This window comes from Pseudorasbora parva, chromosome 10 (genome assembly GCF_024679245.1).
Source record: "Pseudorasbora parva isolate DD20220531a chromosome 10, ASM2467924v1, whole genome shotgun sequence".
NCBI lineage: Eukaryota > Metazoa > Chordata > Actinopteri > Cypriniformes > Gobionidae > Pseudorasbora > Pseudorasbora parva.
Genome location: NC_090181.1, coordinates 35,199,085 through 35,222,983, shown reverse-complemented (window position 1 = coordinate 35,222,983; position 23,899 = coordinate 35,199,085). Strand labels below are relative to the sequence as shown.

General features: G+C 36.1%; 1 protein-coding gene across 3 annotated transcripts in view; it reads right to left on the bottom strand.

The window, feature by feature from the left end:
- Positions 1-23,899, bottom strand: part of ctbp2a (C-terminal binding protein 2a) — a 73,342-nt gene that overhangs the window by 37,789 nt on the left and 11,654 nt on the right. For all 3 annotated transcript variants that reach the window (XM_067455973.1, XM_067455975.1, XM_067455974.1), the window contains exon 2: positions 14,595-14,748. In XM_067455973.1, the coding sequence (XP_067312074.1) occupies positions 14,595-14,652 (58 nt within the window). In that variant the 5' untranslated portion in view covers positions 14,653-14,748. The remainder of the gene's footprint in view (positions 1-14,594; positions 14,749-23,899) is intronic.

The following is a 23,899-nucleotide window of genomic DNA, read 5'->3' as shown; positions in this document are numbered from 1 at the left end:
GTATCAGATAACTAAATATATTTATAATAAAAAGTTCTCATCAGTGTATTGTATTCTGAGACTCATTGCTAGGCTGCCTTATAACTAAGCTGCCTACCAAAGGCAGAGAGTGAACCAACTCTAAGGTAAGACTAATGCAATATTCCTTCTTAAAACACATTCATATATAACATCATGAAATAATTATGTGTCGACTATCAACAACACCTGCACATCCCAGCATTAACACTCTTGCTATTAAAGTGGTTATGTTCACAGTTAAAACCACTATAACTTGAACAGGCAAACATATACCTGACTTGGCATAGCAGCAGGTTCGAATAATAAATAGTCTAACCATTACCTCATGCAGCAGAACATACACGTTTTAATCAAATTCTGAATCTCGCATAAAGCGTGCATAGCCCCCCCCCCCCCCCCCCAATAATCACTAAACTGCCACTCGTCTGAATTCATTGAAATGAAGCTGACTGTATGATGAATATCTAATTTATTCCTACATAATGTCAACAGTATTTTTTTCCAAGTTAAATTATAACGAGAAGATTTGAGTGTGCTGATCTCAGCATTGGACAGAAACTCTGGCTTTTTGAGTGGTGAGGGGATTGTAACTTAAATACGTCTGATTGACCATTGCGTTTACAAAATCAGTTTATGATGAGAGTATTCGCTAAAATTAAAGTTCATGAACAGAACAAAACTCCTGCGTTTCAGCAATGACCTGAACACCTCTGATTGGCTATTGCATTCTTAAGCTCAACAATATCTCGTATGATTGGTTATAGTGTGCAATGCTGTAAAATGTATAAAAAGTATGATGGAACAGGAGCAGATCTAAATTTAGTGCCGCAATTGACAATTTTCATTTCATTTTCACTTTATTACTAGATTTAGTATAAATGTGCAGGTGCATTTTTTGCCCAAGTCACTGCAAATTTTTCACCCATGGCCAGGGGAAGCGAAGCCTTACACACGCTCCGCCTATGCTGCCTACTTTTTGGAGAACTGCATTGATGCTTTACAAGTTCACTAGGATTTTGGAACAGAGCAACAGAGACTATATAATACAGCTAAATTAAATCAAATCTCTCTGGAAAAGTCTTTCCTTCTCTGTGAATTTTGCTTAAATACACACAGTGAGGATTATATTTGGTTCTTTAATAACTGCAACACAAAAGCCAAAAAGAAAAACAACATGGATTTGTACAGTTGCATCAAAACAAGAAATTCACAGAGAATAGTATCATGGCAACAGTGTCTTTAGTTATCCTTCTGCAGAACTTTAAGGAACATGAGAGAGAGAGAGAGAGACAGAAACAAAGGAAAAGAGAGAATTTTCATAAATCCTTTGTGCCCGAGAGACTGCGACTAATCTAATACAAAACCCCGTGGGACGTTTGGCTTCAACAAGCTTCTCTGCCTATCTGGGAATACATGTGTAAGCTATTTTATACATGACTACTAATACAAGAGCTCTTTGAGGGAAACAAATTCATAAAAAAACGGATATGAAGTGATTAAAAGCAGAATGCGGTGAAATGAAACATTACTTAGACTAATTTACTCTCTCTCTCGTTCAGCTGGGAGTTCCTAATGTGGTATATACTGTGTGTATATTTTTAAGTTGCTTACAGACTGACTATTCATCAAAATGGTATAAGTTTGTCCCTCAATTAGTTACAACAAGAACAACTTATACTGGATTAAAATAAATGTTCTGTCGGCACAATAATCAACAACATTTTGCATGGTCTCTATCCAGTCTATTTAATATTATTTACAGTATTTATTTTATATTTTGAATAAGTTTTTAAAAAAAAATGTATTATTACGTTATTTTAGTTTACTATATACACTCACCTAAAGGAACAGTTGCAGTTGATGGAGATTTATGGGATGCACATCCAGGGTACGAAACTCCTGTTCCACCACATCCCAAAGATGAGTTCACTGTACTAAAATGGCCCCCACAGTCACAAGATCTTAACCCAAAGATAATCTGTTGGGTTGAGATCTGGTGACTGTGGGGGCCATTTTAGTACAGTGAACTCATTGTCATGTTCAAGAAACCAATTTGAAATGATTCGAGCTTTGTGACATGGTGCATTATCCTGCTGTATGTGGCCATCAGAGGATGGGTACATGGTGGACATAAAGGAATGGACATGGTCAGAAACAATGCTCAGGTAGGCAGTGGCATTTAAACGATGCCCAATTGGCACTAAGGGGTCTAAAGTGTGCCAAGAAAACATCCCCCACACCATTACACCACCACCACCAGCCTGCACAGTGGTAACATGCTCTCATTCAGTTTACGCCCAATTCTGAATGTCTCAACAGAAATCGAGACTCATCAGACCAGGCAACATTTTTCCAGTCTTCAACTGTCCAATTTTGTTGAGCTTGTGCAAATTGTAGCCTCTTTTTCCTATTTGTAGAGGAGATGAGTGGTACCCGGTGTGGTCTTCTGCTGCTGTAGCCCATCCGCCTCAAGGTTGTGTGTGTTGTAGCTTCATAAATGCTTTTTATGTAATAAGCGTTTATTTCAGTCAAAGTTGTATCAGCTTGAATCAATCGGCCCATTCTCCTCTGAACTCTAGCATCAACAAGGCATTTTCGCCCACAGGACTGCCGCATACTGGATATTTTTCTCTTTTCACACCATTCCTTGTAAACCCTAGAAATGGTTGTGTGTGAAAATCCCAGAAAAACTCAGACCAGCCTGTCTGGCACCAACAACCATGCCACACTCAAAATTGCTTAAATCGTGTAAATCGTGCACACGCAAACAGCAAAAAAATTGCTGTTTGCATGTGCCTGTGTGTCTACGTGCTGATATGATCAAATATCCAATCATATGCACAAAAGTTAGGTGGCGTTTAGCCACGTTTTAATGCCTTGCCGGGTAACCATTCAATTCACGTTTTACATACGCTGAGCGCACGCGCCTGTCCGACACGTGATTACTGGATTAAGTCATCTTACTGTGCTAATACTGTCAAATACAAGGTATATAAACACAGTCGGTTATGTCTAAAGTGAAAGTAAAATCGCGTGCATCTGTATATGAGATGCGCGAGCAGGTCTTAAGGCGGGCGTACACGGTGCGATTTTTGCTGTCGTACGAACTCGCAGACGATTTTTTTTTCTCGGGAGAAATCGTGTGGACATCGTGGATGCTCGTATGGTCGCGGCTCGCACCGTGTGAGAGGAAATACCAGATGAGCCGAGCACGTTAAGAGCACCTCCCGACCTTACGATCATTTTTAAACATGTTTAAAAAGTTCGGGGAGTCGGCCCGATTTTTACCAGCATATGGCTGTCCCCTATTGCCAAATCATGCGCAAGCACGTCACATACGCTCAATCTATGACTATTATTAGCTCAGTGGCTGCCACATACTGCGTTCACACACACACACACACACACACACACACACACACACACACACACACACACACACACACACACACACACACACACACACACACACACACACACACACACACACACACACACACACACACACACACACACACACACACACACTTTCTCTCTCTCACATCTTTATATATATTTATCTTATATTATACAATACACTAGGAATGTGTACAAGGTTTTTTAAAGTAAAGTTAAAAGTAAGGTTTTTCAAGTCTTTTAAGTAAAATAAAGAAAATAAACAATAAAAACATTTTCTCCTTAACCTTATTCTGTTCCTGTCGCCTAAGAATAGAATAGCAAAAAACTGAACCGAACTGAAAACTGTGTATAAAAAACTGCCATATGATTGGTTGATTAGATAATTGCATTAATGAGAAATTGAACAGGTGTTTCTAATAATATTTTAGGTGTATACATCTGTTCAATTTCTCATTAATGCAATTATCTAATCAACCAATCACATGGCAGGTGCTTCAATGCATTTAGGGTTGTGGTCCTGGTGAAAACAATCTCCTGAACTCCAAACTGTGGTTACTGATTTTGATAATACAGAAGATGGCCATTAAGCTGGACAAGATAGTTAATAAGCTGGACAACCATCTAGTCTGGAAGACCATTTTATCAGGTTGATTTGGTCTAGAAGGCCACTATTGGTACAGAAACAAAACCAGCTACTAGTTTCGCTAGTTACTAGTTACCAGTTTACATATGGCAGAGTACAGCAGTTGCCATTCCCTGGCATTCAGACAAGCAGGGGAAATAAACAGCTCATGATACCACTTGTAAGTTATGTTGCAGCTTTGAAAAGCAAATTTAAACAGCCTAACGCTTTGTTCTAACCAGGCGCAATTTAACAAGGTTTTCAGCGACAAACCAGACTTGACCCGACATCAATCAATCCAAAAATCACAGCCAATCAGAAGAGCATGTGGGTGGGCTCTCTCTGCATTCGCAACAAAATTAATAATAAGTCGTTTTGTATTGTTGTTACGAAGTCTGTTGTTAAGTTCTTTTAGTGGCTTTTTGTCCACATTTTGTTTAGATATAATGTGATTATTTGGGAATGTCGTTGTTGTTCTGGCCAGAAAGACTCATGCCATACCCTAGGTTTTTGTGAAACGGCGCCACTGCTAGTTACTAGTTTGCTAAGTTTCAGAAAACCAGCTTCACCACCTTATAATGGTTCGACCTGGTCAAACAATCAAGAATATTAGCATTTACACTCTAAAATAATTATGGGTTATTTTTTTCTACCCAAATCCTGGGTTGAGCCTTTTGGGTCTTTTGGGGGGGTTATTCTTTTAGTATTGTGTTACTCAGCTCCTGGGTCAGACACATCAACCCTGGGGTTGAGTTATTTATCTCAGGCTTTTTGCAATCTCTTTAGCAGAGACCAGTGCAGCTCCGTCAAATAGGTGCATGTCTTCAGTAAAATACAGGTTTGTGTACATTAAATTGTTTCTATAAATTCTTTATTGTGCTGTAGGCCTATGTCATTTAATTGTTGTAAAGCAATTGCAAAGCAAAGGGCGCGATGCGAGCCACCTACACAAGCGTTGCATCTGTCTTTTCACGTGATGAATTTATAAATAAAAAAATACAGATTATAAATACTTATGCTAAAATGTGTTCTCAGAAATGTACACTGATTGTTTATGGACAAGTTACTTTAATCACTCCTAAATGCTTTATTTTTACTTCTAATATTTGTTAAATGATTTAAATATGTATTAAAATGATATAAAATATGCTATACTGTAAAATATGATCTAATATTAGAGAATTTTCATGCAAGCCAGTGGTTGCGTCAAGTATTTTTTTATTTTATTTTATTTTAGATAACTTAATTAATTTATAAAGTTAAAAAAAGCTAGAAAAAAGAAGCTAGTATTACAGTAAAAAGTATGTTAATAAAAAACTCAACAACACATTTTTATAGCCCATGGGATAAAAACAACTCAAATTGGGTTGTTTTTAACAGTGTAATGTGTACTTTTCATCTATACTGTAATAATCTGAATAACCTAATCTTCCATTATAAATCACAAGAGCTGCAAACTAAATCTTCTCAGCAACCTTGGTGCATACACACATACAGAGCTACATTCAAGCTGGAAAACAGTGCAGTCCAATTTAAAACCACTTCAGTAACTGTTAGCACTGCCATTGAACAGCTAGAAGAGCAGCCTTTTTCTTAGACATCCTCAGCACACACACTGCAGCTGACAGCTCTCTATTCAGACATCTCACTAGAACACATTCACAACCTAACTTCCTCATTTTTCTCTTCTATTTCTTCTTTCTGCTGATTTCTCCTCTGCTAGCAGAATTCCCTTGGGGAAACCCATCGTAGAGCTGTAATAAGGCTCTTTTTTATAAAGTAGAGCGGGAGAGTTGACATTTCTTCATTATAGGAGGTATACTTAAGAACTCGGCTTTTCCAAGTCTGGGAAAACGAGTCAGGCATTTAACAAGCCAGCGGCTGCAGATGTGATGACTGCAGTCTTTGTGCTGGAGCTGTAGGGAATATTACTCCGACTCAGGTTTCTGACACCTGAACTTTCAGACTTGAGCTATCTCTTTGAAACTTTACCTGCTGGTTAATGTGTCACACACTTACACTACTTGGAAGCACTATTTAACTTCTGTGATAGGGGACACCACAGCACAATAGCTAAAAATCTTTCAATGAAACGCTTCCTAGAATGATTTACTGTTCTTCAAACAACTCACAGAAGAAACTCAAACTACATGATGACTGTGCTTTTATGAACATTATGCTATTTTTAGTTGTTTCAGTGGTCTATAGATGCATGTCTGTCAATTCACAAAAGTCAAAATTTGTGATGTAGGGCAGCATGATAAAAAATAAATAAAAATTTACAACGACTTGTGCTATTAACAAATCGCAAAGTAGTTGAATTTAAAGATCCATTTTCAATCTTGTTTGTATGTACGTGTATATGCCCCTTTTTTGTATGTGTATGTCTTATGCCTGTTTTCACAAGATGTAATATAAGTCTCCCAGAGTGTGCCTGTGAAGTTTCAGATCAAAATAACAGATCATTTAATATACCATTTTGAAAACGCCAATTTTGGGGTTTAAAAAAAATGTACTGTTTTGTGTGTCTCCTTTAAATGTAAATGAGTTGCTGCTTCCGCTTCAGAGGGCGGAGCCTTCACAGCTCATGAACAAGCAAATGAAAACTAAAACATTATATTGTTTTGTTTTTTGTTTTTTTGATGATCATGTCTATCGCAGACACTCGTGTGACGTTGCAGTTCTTCATCATCATGAAATATCATCTGCATGCGTTTTAAAGCCATATCACTCTCAACCTGAGTGCACAAACCCGACGCATGCGCACAAAGAGCTAAATGTCGGTGCATTTGTGAGTATTTTTCATAAACTAGACTAGTTCTCTTACATGCGTTTTATCATTGCGATTAAACTTTCAAATGCACACAAAGTTCACATGAAAACAGTTGGTTATGTCTGTGCACGTATGCAGCGAGTTCCAGAAATCCCGTGTGTATCTCAGCAACGTTACTAAAGTGAAAGCAGTGTGATATAGGTACTGCTATATATGCTGTTAATCAAACAACAGAAGAAAAACAGAAATCGCTCAGTGCTCTTGACTGAATAACTTTAAGAACACATTTCTTATTTTAATGACGCTGTTAAATTCGTCATTAGAATTCGCTGTTAGATTCTGCTCGCCAATGTCACGTGATTTCAGCAGTTTGGCATGCGATCTGAATCATGAATCAATCCGCTGATTTATGACCGTTTGAATCTTTATTTGAGGTTTGAAAACAAACGCGGAAGAGAAGACAATCCTGAATAAAGTTGTAGTTTTTGTTATTTTTGGACCAAAATATATTTTCGATGCTTCAAGAGATTCTAATTAACTAACTGATGTCACATATGGACTACTTTGAAGATGTTTTTATTCAAACAAAAAAATGTGTACATTAAAAAATGCAATGTAAGTCGCTTTGGATAAAAGCGTCTGCCAAATGCATAAATGTAAAATAACAAAATGTACATGTAAATAGTGTGCATACACTTCCATACTCTGTCGGACTAAATATAAAATATCTTAAACTGTGTTCCGAAGATGAACAGAGGTCTTAGGGTGTGGAACGACATTAGAGGGGAGGCATTAAAGGGGGGGTGAAATGCTGTTTCATGCATACTGAGCTTTTTACTCTGTTAAAGACTTGGATTCCCATCCTAAACATAACAAAGTTTCAAAAACTAAGTTGGACGTTTGATGGAGTATTTCTTTGTCAAAAATACTCCTTCCGGTTTCTCACACATTTCGGAGAGTTTTTTTCGAGTATGGCTCGGCTTGACGTTAATAGAGCGGAAGGTCCTTGTATGGGCCGTACGGGCACTTCTCCCGGTAGGGTGCGCGCGCATGTGACTAGAGCGAGAGAGGAAATGCACGCCCATAAACACTCCGCGCCGCGCTCCACTTTATTCCTATGGGTGACATCAAGCGACTTCAACGCTTCATTATCGTTGGCTATCGATCACGTGAGTAAACATCAGTAAACGACACGATCGCGTGCTTCGTCATACAAATGCGCTAACGGTTACTCCATTGTTGTTCTCTGTACAACGTTACACTAGTCTGACGTGCAAAACCGTTTTGCTTGCTACTGCTAAGGTTTAGTCGCATACAATAGTCAATAAACCAAATCATGTCCTCATACACTGTGAGTAAAGACACACAAATGTTGACAGGACACTAAATACAGTACATACCACAGAGACGGACTTCCTGCTGTTGCTGTTTCTCCTGTTCAATTTATTTCTGCCTCCGAATGATTCTGGATCATATATCTATTAGCTGAGATCGATAGCCATGGGTTTCTCCACGCTTGAGGACGTCACTGCTTTGCGCTCTTGTCATTCTTTAGCTCCGCCCACACAATACGCCTCCAGGCGCTCGGTTTTTTCCGAAAAGACTCGGTACAGCCTATATTTCTTTTATAAATATAATAAAACTAAAGACTTTTCGGAGATATGAAGGATGCAATACTACTCTATAGGTACTCAAGATTGACATGAGGTTGACTGAAACTGAGTGTTTTACTTCTCCTCTGGCCTATTAACAAAGAGTGTATGATTATTATTCTGGCAACTTTACAGGTCATAAATCTTATTATATCTGAATATTTAAAATTTCTGGGTATCATGCAAGAACGGGTTTATTGAGAATGATGCGTCGATTACACAAAAATAAGAATATTTGAAAAATCGGAGTCATCGAGCCAGAGACAGGTTTATTGAGGATGATGTGCCGGTGAGACAAAATCAGAGGAGACACCAATTGACACGGGCTTAGCAGAGTGTAAAAAATTAGCAATTTGCTAGTTTTTCAACTTTGCACATTAATTTGCATATATGTAACATAAGCAACAGATTATTAGCTGATAACATAGTAGCTAATTATATTGATTACATTTGTGTCCGACATTATAGAAAGTGTGTTTTCTCTTAATAAGGACAGTGGTATAACTTTACCTATAAGGAGGGACCCCGGTGGAGCCACAAATAATATATAGGCCTACTGTAATTAAGACATATATTAAAAAAATGTATTAAAACAGAAAGAGCTTTAGTTTCAGCCTTACTCAAAGGCCGAGGAAACTACGCACGTCATTCCAGACGATCTTGGTTTGCTTCTTATTTAATATACAGGCAATTAATTGATGAAAAATCAATAAAAATAAAAATACAATTATACAAAACGAAATAATTTTTTTTAAGAAAGACTTTCTAGAAAATAAAACTCGAAGTGGTCAAAATCATGTGACTCCCCATTTCAAACATATTGCGAATCTTATATCTTACTCATGCTGCTCAATTTTTTTAAAATCAACATATAAATTAAAATAATAATATTACAAGCTAATGTTTATGCCTAAACATAGCCTATTTGGTTTCGTAGTTAGGCTGTTTTCTTTAACCCACCGCCGATAAAAGCACCGAGGTTTTCTCATTTTTCCTGTTTTCTGTCATTTTTAGCTATACACATAAGTTCAAGACATAATTATAAACTATAAACTGTCTACTTTTATTTGTGGACTCAGGGAACTAATTATTTTGCATGCACTCACTTCAAACGCTGTCTTCATTTAAAAAACCAAAAACAATTTTGTTTATTAAATGCCAATTTTTTATTTTCCAAAGCATTTCTAAATTCAGTTCATATGTCCAAAAAATGAAATATCTAGCCAACATAACGAAAGTAGTAAAAAAAACAAAAAAAAACAACATTTGAGTTGCCATGCAAATTTATTATATATATAATTTATTTATTAAATTTATATACATTTCGCTCTTTTCTATAAGCATCAACTTGGTGCGCGTAAAAGTCGATCATTCTTTACAGATGACAGTTTGTTAAGAGAGAAGACGAGACAGAGTTCTTTATTAAACTCATAAAAGACAATATAATTACAGGAATAATGGATTCTAAACACAGAAATGCCACATTATCATGAAGACCTTGAAGCAGATCTGACACACACACACACAAACACACACACACACACACACACACACACACACACACACACCTCCGTGCCGCTTAAGGCTTGCCATTAATGCTTGGATAACACACACGTCTCCTTCCAATAAAAATAATGGCTAGTGGGGTGGATGGGATATACAAACCTACCAAGTGCCATCATTTTGGAATGACGAGAGGAAAATAATACGTTTTAGTCGCATAACTGCAGCTATGGAAACGCTGTCATTTCGCAATAGTTTTTTATCGACATTTAAGAAATATCGCAAAAGTTTTTCTCAAATCTGTAATGGAAACGCAGCCACTGTCATTAAAGCTGCAGTCTGTAGTTTTTCCTCTTTGTCGCCATCTCTGTTCGAAAACTGCAATTGCAGTTATTTGCGGAATTATCAATGCCCCGGTTGGCACAGCGTGGAGGAATCAAATGTGCAGCTGTCAGGAGAAGCGCTGTCAGTCACCTGGTGTGGATACTGTCATTCACAATCACAGACTTTACTGTTTGAAAGTTTGACCGACATAAGAATGTCATCTGAATAAGTAGCTCATCCTCTTTTGTTCTGACCATAGACCGTAAAAAAATATGGACGACTCGACATCATCCGTTTCCACATTGCCATATTTGATGCTTTTAGGCGGCCTGCACGTCGAGTGACATCTTGGGACCTAGTATGCTCAGTAGCGATTTCGGGACCGGAGTTGCGCAGTAGAGTGCAGGAAGTAGAGCAGGAAGTACAGCTGCAATATCAAAAGCCTGCCCAAACTCTCGCAGATGCAGAACAATTAATTATGTTGGTGTGAAATAAATAGTTATGGAAATGTAGAAATTAAAGCTAAAGCTCCAATTTGCTCCCAAAAATTCAGAAAAAAGTCAGTTAGTGCCTCAGTGACAACTTCACTCAGAGAAGACGTCGATCTCCGCTGTCAATCATGACGTCACACCCCCCGTTTTTAAAGCATCAGATAACTAACTAAAACTAAACTTGTTTTAAAAACGAACACTTGAAATTAAATCATCGTGATGATAACTGCCTTCAATGACATAAACTAACTTTGGCAAAAACATATTTGATGTGTAATTTTATTGTTTAGTTTGTCTCGCGTCCATTAAAAAACACAGAGGGGTGGCTATACTGGGACCGGTCACCGGGGGGCGATCGAGGCGCGAAAGCTTCAGTATCTGAGAGGGCGACTGCAGGCTTGTTTCTGACCAACTAAGGAGAAAAAAAAAAATCGCAATGATTAATCTAACGATTGTTTATCATATCACGTCAAACTGCAAATTATACTTTTTCAAACTGTTAATGTTATCAGGATTGCATGAATACATTTAAAATGTATTAGGGCTACCTGTAATACAGTTTCCATTTCTGTGTGCAGTCTAATTTCTAATCGTCATATAATCGTCGTAGGTGAAGCTCCCTCTCATAGCAAGCACAAAATAACTGATGTTACCATAATGTACATAGCAAAACGAGAAAGGCACAATAAAGGAAATCTCCTTAACTGCATGAATTAAGCGAACAGGTGTGCTACTGAGCCTAATTTAACCATTGAAATGTCTTACCTGTTCAGCAGAAAAAAACCTGAAAAAACCCTTCAAAACAGAGTTCACGCCACCTTTAATTATCCTTGTTTTCGCATCGCCCGGGTGAAGTCTCTTCACTCTGAAGTCCAAAGACTTTTGCATTTTACAACGGATGAATCTCCAGTTTGAACCTTTTTGGATCCGCCATCAAATTGATAATTTAATTATATCAAGTGGTGTGAGAAAAGGCTATCTCCATTTCCAACATCCTCACATGCGATAGCCTGCTAACCGGGACTCCTTCTTTATGTGTACAGATGTGACATAATGACGCAAACATATGCTTGAATTTCCCAGGGAAATCCACCAGAACCACTGGAATTAAAAATATTATTAAAAGCTTACTGCTGTAAATCGAGCTATGGTAAGCAAATAGTTTTGAACACTGGCTGGTTATGTACTTGCTGAAAAATTTATTTTGGATAATTTTTGACCCAAAAAAGTTATGGACTGCATCAAACAACAAAACACAGCTTTAACAAAGATTAATCCATATTCATTTCATACAGTGAACAGTGTTATTTTACATTTAATCATTACATTTACTACAGTTAGCCTAGACCGTAATAATTTTAAATATTCCCTAACTTCTTTGAAAAAAGGCACCGAATTGTACTTGTACTACAATGTGATGCATTTCCAAATCAAGCAGGATTATTCAACAAGACAAATATGTGGGATGAGTCGAATCAATTTTCAAAACTGATTACACGCCTAAATAGCTATTTGGTTATTGGTTAAAAGTATCCAATGACGTCAACGGCATGTTTTGATTAAAGATTACAAAGGCAAACTATTTTTCTTTGGAATAATCTGAATCAGCAACAATAAGACGTGCATGGTATGGTGGACTTACAATACTATACACAGAGAACTACTAAAAATGACCATAACATAAAGCAAATAAACATATAAAGATGTAAAGCTACATTTCAGCAGTCCGAGAGCCAATTTCACATCTGAGAACTACACCCTTTCAGACCTAAAATCCAATGACTCTCTGGCCCTTTCTCTTTGTACATAGTGTAGTTTACAACATCCCCGGAGGCACATTTTCCCTCCTCGGTTTCCTAACTGTGGGCCTAATTGATGTGCGAGGAAGAAAACCCAAGACTGCCAGATCAACCGCATTCAGGAGTCCCAGTGAGGGGGTCCAGGAGCCAAATGCAAACTTTTATACGCTTATAATATCAGGCAGCCGAGAGATGCCAAACCATGGAATGGATGGAAAACTTTCCCAGCGTTTGGGGATTACAGATTGATTGCATATATGTGTGCGTCTGTGCATATGTGATATGAGGTTTAAACAGTAATTTAAGTTCCTGCTCCATTAGAGGAACATTGCATCATCATGACTGATGTCAACCTCACTGGACGTCGTTCAGCATGTTTCGGAGTAAACGTACATTCATTTCACCAGTTACTCTTTTGTTTTTTTTAAATCTGCCTCTGATGACTCTCAAATGGGACCAATAAGAACATTTCGGGAAGCTGGAAAAACTTTCTCAGGAAACCTGAGATGACATCATTTATCACACATGCCCACACGCAAACACACATCTATTCCAACAGCGTTTGACAAACAACTACAGTCCTTCAAGTTGCATAGAGCTTAGAAACAACACACTAATAAAAAAAATACAAATAAGGACTACAATATTACCAAAGTTTTTTTTAGACATTGAAGAATGTTAATATCATGGCTTTTGGAGTCATTTCTAGGTATCTCGGAGTACCATGTAAATACCATGGTTTAGATACACACACTATCATTCAAAAGTTGTTGCTTTTTAAAGAAATTAATACTTTTATTCAGCAAAAATGCATTATGTTGACCAAAAGTTACAGTAAAAACATTTATAATGTTATAAAAGATTTCTAGTTCAAATAAATGCTGTTATTTTGAACTTTTTATTCATCAAATGAAAAAAAAAAAATCAGCATTGTTGATAAGGAGGCATGTTTCTTGAGAAGCAAATCATCATATTAGAATGATTTATGACAGATGATGTGACACTGAAGAAATGGAGTATTTTCATCACATGAATAAATTACATTTTATTTATTTAAAGGTGCACTTTGTAACTTTTCCGTCCGCTAGAGGGCGCCTATTCAAAACAAAGGCGTAGTTTGATGACGCCAAGTTTGAGCAGAATCTTGGGACATGTGGTCTTCACCTCATAGCCGGTGGAAAAGAAACGGGATAGGACTCAGGCAGAAATAATGTTCATGGATTAACGTTACTGTAGTATGAAGCAGAGTGGGACCGAGTGTTGTGGAGCTGAGCAACGCCGCTGGGGGCGATTGATCACAACACACGCCTCGCGGGCAACTGGACTTTTATTATTCGCCGGCGCCAATTCAGCTTTTCCAGTCATGAATATGAGGTAATGCAGCTCTGTTTATCATATTAGATACATCTTAGTGTGTTGAAAATGATGTTAAGCCGTTACTCTATGCATTTGCTCGGCGGCTGCTATGACACGTGTTGCACACTTCAGTAAGAGTAAAGCAAAATCTATTTCTGAAAAATAAAACCAGAAACCGAGGGATATGACGCAATTGACAGGCGACTCCCTCACACATCTCTCACACAGTGACTAATTGCTTAAAATAGCAATTTTCTCATGATTTACAAATAGTTGGAAACATTTGGGATATTGCAAGTACTACACTGAAACTTTTTTAAAACACGGGCCTAGTGGTGTTTGGATATTTTACTGAAAACATTTCACAATATTAAAATTGTTACTGTATTTTTTATTAAATAAATGCATTCTCAAAACATTAAAAAAATCTGACCTCAAAATCTGATCCCTTTTGAGCTGTAGTATATAAAGAAAAATCATTATATTCCCAGTACCTGGCAATGCGATTTATCCATGGTAATGTCAGCATTTTGGTTAATTTATATGTATGGTAATTAAGTTTCATGGTATATAGCAAAGCACCACGGTATCACCACCGCTGCACCATGGCACTGAGACAATACTTTACTTAGGGAACATGTCAAGACCTCTTACCCTCACAGATTCTGTCCAGTCTTTGCCGTTTGACCTTGTGTTTGTCAATCAAAGCCATGCCAGCTCTGATCTCCTCGTCTGTTGTTCACTGAGCTTAGCAACAGGAAACTACAGCCCCCAGAATCCTCCAGTGGGCATAACGCCACCGTACAACCTGCACAGAAAGACAGTCAAGTTGAAACCTCTGGACAACTGACAAAATTACATTTCAGCCACTAGAGGGAGTCATGATACTATTTAAAAAACATTTGGCTGGAGAAATAAATAAATAACTTAAAGAACAAAAAACATATTTTGCAAAGAGTTTGACATTCTTTACTAGAATGTCAAACTCTTAACATAACATAACACATTTAACAACATTGCAGCAATCCCAACAAAAATACAATGCGTAAATCTTAAAAAAAGCTTAACATTTTTTGAGTGAGGGACTTGGTACACTACTATTCAAAAGTTTGGGGTGGTTAGATTTTTGCATTATATATATATATATATATATATATATATATATATATATATATATATATATATATATATATATATATATATATATATATATATATATATATATATATATATATATATATATATATATGTTGCAGTATTGTTTCTTTAGAGAAGTCTCTTATGCTCACCAAAGGCTGCATTTATTTGATTAAAGATACAGTAAAAACTGATATACTTTTAAAAATATTATAATTTATGTTTTGTATTTGAATATTTATAAAAATTTAATGTTTTCCTGTGATCAAAGCTGAACTTTCAGCATCATTACACCAGTCTTCACTGTCACACGATCCTGCAGAAATCATTCTAATATAATGATTTGCTGCATAAGAAACATTTCTACACTGTAAAAAAAAATATTTAGAAAAACGTTACCTGGTTGCCTTAAAATTTTGAGTTCATGGAAATTAAAATTTTGAGTTAATACAATGAAATTTTTTGGAGATTCGACAACCTTTATTAAAATATTATTAAACGATTTTGTAAGCATACTGGGTTAATGTGTGTGTTTTATTTTTTGATGACGCAGTGAAACATGCCAAATAGTGCCATTTTCATGATTTATCAAATTTTTAATGTGGTTTAGCTACAATAATATTTTGAGTTTCTATTTATTAAACAATTTTCCTTTATTGTATCAACTCAAATTTTTAATTTCAATAAACTCACATTTTTAAGGCAACCAGGTTACTTACTTTTTAAGTTAAACCAACAAAAACCAACAATTTTTTTTTACAGTGTAATTATTATCAATGTTTAAAACAGTTGTGCTACTTAATATTACATTTATATGGAAAAATTATAATTTTTTTCAAGATTCTTTGGCGAATAGACTAAATTAAATCTGTTCATCATACAAAACATTTGTGTCTCAGTCTCTTCACTGAAAAAAAGTGTGTTGGATTTACATGATTTAATTGTGTACATTGGTCCCACAGGAATCAATTAGGTTAAACATACATCATTTGTTCATGTAACTTTAACATCATGAAATGTATACATTTTAAGTAACCAAATTAAGTAGTATTCTCATGATTCAGGCATTTCATTTCATATATTCATTCATCCATTTCAATTTCATGTACTTTAATGTTATACAACTAATGAATTATAATGCTGCACTAACTAGCTGACAAACTTTTAGCTAGCAATAGCATACATTAACATCTTTAATGCTTAGCAGTAAAAGTTCCTTTATTCATTCATTATGACATTAGCTGTTTTAGCAGCCTAAGCAAATGCTCCACTCTTCTCCACAATGGTAACCCACAATCATTTAAATTGTTCTTATAATTCCAACGTAATTAAATATTAAACACTATTAAACACAATCAAATCTCCCCCTCTCATCTACCTCAAAAATACATAAAATAACACGTTTACATTTGAAATAACAACATTTACTCTCTCTTGATTTAGCCATATACAAAGCATGCTTGGAACTAACATGCCCCACCCACTTTTATTTAATGCAACACAAATAATTGATGTCATCTCAACACAAACGGATTACGTAAACTAAAATTTGATTTATATTCAAGTAGATTGAACACAATCAAATTAAGTTAGGACACAATGTATAGCAGTTGTGTTGCTTTAGCTTATTTTAATTAAGCAATTTGAACAAGCAGTAAAAAATCATGTTTTTCAGTGTTCAGAAGATTGGAATTAAATTAGATTTACTTTACAATCTCTTTATGAACAGATTTTCAATTTCTCTGGTTTCATCGAAAAAAAATCTTCATTTGTGTTTTACAGATGAATGGAAGTCACATAGACTTGACTGACATGAGAATGAAAAAATGATGACCATGGTTTCCATGGACATTGTTTTGGGTGAATTCACTTAGGGTTAAAAAAATAGGGGAATTTTAATGTTGTTTTTAATAACTAGACTGAAACTAGGTGACTGTAACTTCAAACCGGTAAGATTTTATGGTTTTGTTGGCCCTTTGGGGGAATAAAAAATGTTTTTTAAAACAGAAAGCATCTGCACAGGGCTGCCAGTCTCCCTCAATCAGAGCGGCAGCAGATTCAGAGCTGAGAAAGAGACACAAACAGACTTCCAGTCCCACGCTGAGCCAAACTCACCGAGACACATCTCGCCTCAGTGATTTAAGAACCGGTGCCCTTTCACTCAACCTGAAACTGATCAGAGCACGCGCCACGCACGCACACACACACACACACACACACACACACACACTCAGCCATCCTATGAAAACATGACTCAATTTCAACTATCCTGCTGAATGACAAATATCGACCCTCAGACATGAGCAGACCCTGATGGATCTTTTCATAAAGGGTCTTTCATAACAGATCGTTTTCAATTAAAAAAAAAAAGCTTCCTGCATGTCACAATCCTCATCCTTTTGAGCCCTTCCTCCCATTCCATCATTTCCTAATCTGTCCTTGAATGATCTCTGTAAATACACAAGCATGACAGTGGCATTCATTGTGTGCTACCTTGGCCTTGGTTGTCTGTGGTGATTTTTTTTTCACACAAGCAAAAATCTAAACACATTCACACACAATCTGTTCTGTGGATCACAAAGGTCAGCAAACACTCGTTTTTTTCCCCAGCTGAATGCTGGGTAATCTGAAAGATCTGACCTGTTAGGCAGCAACAATAGTCTGGGCATGAATATGCACACATTTCTTTTCTGTTGGTGTCACTGGAGGAGGTGAAAGCGAAACCTCTTTTTTTAACCCTGATATAATCAGAAATGTTTCTTGAGCAGCAAATCAGCCTTTTAGAATGATTTCTGAAGGATCATGTGACACTGAAGACTGGAGAAATGTTTATTGTTTATAAATCATTGTAAGTGACATTTCATTGTATCATAACCACAAAAAAAAGATAATTATTATTTAACCACTCTATTAATTAACCACGGTCGTCCTGTCAACAAAGCAACAATCCCTTCCCGTGACCGGTATTGTTGTGTTTGACAGTAGTATACATTTTTATGATTAGCTACAGATGAGAATTAAGCAAAAAGACTATTATATGTAATTCTATTTAATTAATTAACCAACAAAACTCATCTAAAGAGCTGCACAAGTGGCTACAGATTGAGTTGTAAATCTTGATACAGTTCATACAGCACTGGAAGGGAAAACACCTTTCAGACACAAAAACATCAGCTGTATCCACTTCAAAGTCTTGTGTTTCTAAAAGCACTCCTTCACACAAAGCATGAATTACATCTGCTCCATTCACAAACCTGCTGCTTTGATTCAGCTGCACCTGTGTGTGTGTGTGTGTGTGTGTGTGTGTGTGTGTGTGTGTGTGTGTGTGTGTGTGTGTGTGTGTGTGTGTGTGTGTGTGTGTGTGTTGACAGCCGCATCACTCTCAGTGATTGATGTTTGCACATTTCGTTCCTCATGTTTATCCTGCACAATAGACACATTTACACTGACCTCACTTCATTTTAATATTCATTGAGTGTTATGCAAAACTGAGCTGTTATGGGAATGTTCTCATTAAATGTTGCTTTGATACCCCACTATTTCAGTGTTAAACTCTCTCACACACTTTTACGTTAGTGTGAATCCCAAAGAAAACTGCAATACCAAGGCAAAGGTCAATTTAAAAAATAAATAAATAATGAAATTGAGTTGTGAACCTAAATTAAAACACTAAGCAATAAATATTATATATATATATATATATATATATATATATATATATATATATATATATATATATATATATATATATATATATATCACACATTAAATAATATTTATTGCTTAGTGTTTTAATTTAGGTTCAAAACTCAATATCATTGTATATATATATATATATATATATATATATATATATATATATATATATTTTACCGATATCGATAGCTAGGTTGGACCTCGCTTGCCGATAACCGATTAATCGACCGATAGTTTTTAAAAAGATACTAGATTAAAATATAATAATAATACAGAAAATAACAGGTAAAAAAGCAGTGCTGAACTTTATTACAAGAAATTTAAAAGAGTAGGCTACTGAACCATGAAAATGTGTTAAATTTCATATGTAAATATTAAAATATTAAAATGAGTTCAGAATGAGAACAGAAAAAAAATTCTACAGAAAACAACTAAAACATTAAAATATTACAAATAAATGTTTCTTAAGCTATAATCTAGAAACATATATGTAAATGTCAGGTAACAGACTGCAAATCCCATTTGTTAACAATGATGTATTTATTTAGCTAGCTTACATGAACTAAATGCATTATGTAATGTACATTTTACATCTTGTATTAATATTCAATCAATACAATTCTACCTTAATCATTCATGTTAGTTCATAGTGCATAAAAAAAGGTTAACAGATAAAACTAACAATGAATAATACTTCTAAAGCATTTATTAACCTTACTTAATGTTACAAATTGAATATTATTGTATTATATTAATTGTTATCATTTAATATAAATCCAAACAGTTAGCTTTTTTTGAACACAAATAACAACATATGTATTGACCAAGCGGCACCCTTCTCAGCCGCTCCCGCAACGGACGCAAACCGGAAAAACTATCGGTATTGATTTTTGCCATTAACCGATTGTTCCACCAATCAGCTATCGGTGCCGATTAATCGGCAAATCTGATGAGTCGGTCTATATATATAGTTGGTCATCATATACATAGTTTATATATATATCAGTGGCGATTTCTTTAAGACTACAAGGGAAGCTCGGCTTCCCTTATAATGTCACAAAGTTAATGGTCAAATATGTACTATTGTATTAACATTTTATTGACTAAAAATGCGTTAGAAAACGTTCATCTCAAAGACGAGTTTGTTCAGAATCAGTTACATATAGCAGGTCGGCTGACTCGATTTCCTTCTCATACATTCCCGCAGCATCACAGTGCATTTCCCTATTGAAGCCCAGCGTCCATTGACTTCAATGGGGCTGCTTTAAACGTTTTTTTTCAGCGCTTCCAAACTAGACGGTCATTGGATAAACGCTGCGATTATGTCCCCCCCACGGACGCTCAGCATCTCTGGGGGTGAATGGGGAGTGGGCTGACCCGGACTCTGCGCTTCTGCGTGATGATTGGAGGGTCTGCATCTCCTTTTGACTGACAGCGATTCTGCACTATAAGGAATCACTGAAGCTAGCCTATTCGCGCTCAGTCCCATCGCGGATTTCTCAAGTTCAGTCGAAATAAAAACTGCTGCAACCTATTTCTTTGATATTTGCTTGGCGAAATTGCTTGATTTTCATCATACATTTCACACAATTATACACCACATTCCTTGTTTCAGTTTTACAGAGTTTTATATTTTTTTATAGCTCTGCTGGCCATTGAGAGGAAGTCACTTGAAAAGACTCCTAGTTGGTACGACAGGGTCACAGACCATTTTCTTGAAAAGGAACGTATGGCAGAATTTACTTTTAAATAAATAGACAATTTTATGATGTAGGCCGAAAATGAGCTTCCCCTCTCTGACAGACCAGTAGCCGCCACTGATATATATATATATATATATATATATATATATATATATATATATATATATATATATATATATATACACACATATAAAAAACTCTAAAAACAATTTGGCTGGTTTTTGTTGGTTTAATTTTAAAAAGTAAGTAACCTGGTTGCCTTAAAATTTTGAGTTTATTGAAAATAAAAAATTTGAGTTGATACAATGAAGGAAATTTCTTTAATAAATAGAAACTTAAAAAATTATTGTATCTGAACCACATAAAAAATTTGATAAATCATGAAAATAGCTCTATTTGACATGTTTCACTGCCTCATCAGAAATAAAACACACACACAATTACCCAATATGCTTACAAAATCTTTTAATAATATTTTAATAAAGGTTGTCGAATTTCAAATTTTTTTCGTTGTATTAACTCAAAATTTTAATTTTAATGAACTCAAAATTAAGGCAACCAGGTAACTTTTTTCTAAATCATTTTTTACAGTGCACTAAGTAACAATACCAGCATTTTGTTAGCAATGCTATTTACGCTAAGTGAATATAGATGCTATTTATACTTTATTTTTGAAGATACACATAATAACAGTTTAAATGATTATATTTATTAAAATATTTTGGGACAATAAAAGTCCTCCCTGTCCTTAACCAGTAAAAACGTTTATTATTATTAATCATTTCATTAGGCACTTTATTTCCACTTATTTTAGAACATTTTCTGATGTGATATGTGATTGAAAAAGAGCGAGCTCTGCAAATGGCGGATGCGACCCCCCTGTTGATCGTGTCAAAACTAAATTCCATCAGCCTTACGCTTACTGACTACACCAGTAAAGACATTGAAATATGTCTTTTTTAAATCTTGTTGGGCAGAGCTCGTGTGAATAGCGCTCGCCAACAAGGCCCGCTATTTGCATTTGGTGTAAATAGACACTCTAATTATATTTTCGGTTGAAACATGATTTCTCTTTATGAGATTCATCTATTTATTCTTTTACAACGTGAACTTAAAATCCTCTCCAAAATTAGTGCTAAATTTCAAACTTCTGTGTAATCGCTCTTAAGATGTTTCATTCTACAGGATCTGTACCACTTTGTTGAGGTGGCATTTTAAATATGCAGATCATTTCCTGCATGCTTATTTGTGGCACTGAATAATTTCAAGCAATCACAAATAGTTTTTTTTTTTTCCAGAGACCTTTAGAAATGCCAGTGCTCATCAAAGCAGCAGGACTGTCTCACTTCCTGTAACGCACACAAAGAAAGAAGACAGGTTTTAAATCAACTTCAGTAAAGTGTGTCGAAACACACTAGAAGGTTATCTGAGGCGGCGCTGGAAGTGTTTAGAAGAACAGAGAGAATGTTCCCAATGCGTCACTGTTCAAGTATGATAAAAGATAAACCACCATGTCTACCGTTTTAAACATTACTTTGCAGACACTTCCGAGTTTTAAAACCGTGTCATGAACGTTTGACCTCGCTCTCACACTGGTGAAAGACCATATCTCCCAACATATCGTTTTCTTTTTGAGTCATATATGCTATCTCACTTTCTTCCCCCCATCCTCCCACTTCTTCATCTATTTATTATCTACTGTTTGAAAGCAAATAGAAATGACTAATTTTCAGTTTTTCCTCTAGATTGTTGTAATGTCGCAAACTGTTCTCATGTTTACAAAGATGCCAAGTCTACAATCTCAATAACAACTCAAACATTTCTCATTGGATTTACCCAGCCTATGCTAATTATTGTGCCTCGATTTGCCAAAATGTATTATTTTTTGCCTTGTGTCTCCAGGAGATCTCAACAATGTCTCAATCTGTATTCAGACATTGCAAGAGAGCAAAAGACCCTATTTTAATGATGAGTGCATGGTCTGAAGCACATGGCGCAGGTGCACTTAGAGCGTCCGAATCCACTTGCTAGTTTAAAAGAAAAAATATTTCTGTAAAAAAATGCCGGCACCAGGCACATTTTTCAAAAGGGTTGTATCCAGTCTCTTAATGAGCCATGGGTGTGTTTTGGGCGTAATAATCTGCAATAAATCAGAGATCAGTCTCATCTCCCATTCCCTTTAAAAGCCAGTTGCGCTCGTGACGTGGTGGATTTGCTCTTTTCAAACCAAATTTTAAATTTGCAAAGCAAAAGACTGAAAACTTCTCCTGAGAGGAACCCTTTTATTTCTTAATATTTGGCATGTTTGTTTACTGCTGTACACTGTGTGTAATAAGCATAGTTTATCCGTGTTGTGCACCCGCCTATAGTGTGTGTTACGCACATCTTTAAATAATACAAAAAATACTGCTCTATTGACTTTAGACCAGGTTTTTGTTGGTCCATGGCGGTCGTTTTTCAGTTGCCTCAAAATAGCAACACACCTGAACACACCTCGTTTTCAAACCAGGGGCCTATTGCACAAAACTAGGATATGGGATTATCCGGGATATCTTGGTGATCCTGGCTAAATCTATCAGCTAAATTATATACAGTTATCTTTCTTGGTGTGAGTGTGCCTTCAGTTCGGTGTACTAAATTTTGCATACAGAATGACAAGATCACGAAGATATCCCGGACTAATCCCTTATCCTAGTTTTGTGCAATATGTCCCAGCACATCCATGTGCGAACAGATGGGCGCGAGTGCTTTTGCTATTTAAACAACGTGGTGCTGGACGTGAATTTATAACTGCGTTGTGTTGAAACTAGCAAAAAACACTTGTGTCGCATTGTGCCAGGTATATGACAGTGCCCAAAGTCAGAGATTCTAAAATTCACTCAAAGACATTATTTTTGCTGCTAATGTTCAGCTTTAAATGAAACATAATTGAGAGCTTAATTTTGAGCAATTAAAGAGCAACATCAACAAAATGTTCTTCTGTGTCTCTCTCTCTGGGACCGAAATCTTCTCATGCAACCTCGCGCCCATGCATCTGCAATTCTGTATCTCCTAATGCATCGCTTTCTTTCTTAGTCTTATCTCTTGCTTTCTTACTCTCGATGTAGGACAGAAACCTCCTCATATACGTCACAAAAAACCCTCACAATACATTGCAACAAACAGAAACAAGTAAACTGGCATTTGAAATATAACTCCACAAACGGTGTGTGAAAACCCACATGATGGCTGTATTGATCTGTGATAGTCCCAGCTATAATACGCTAAGCATTTTGCCCCGACCCCTCACAGTCTGAGCACAATGAAGGGGCCCCTTTCCTCAGTGACCCCTTCATAAACACACTGAACTCAAATGACCCTGCTTTTGACTCTCACCCCTGGAGTCGAACTCTAATAACCTGCAGGAGAGACTGCTCAAATCCC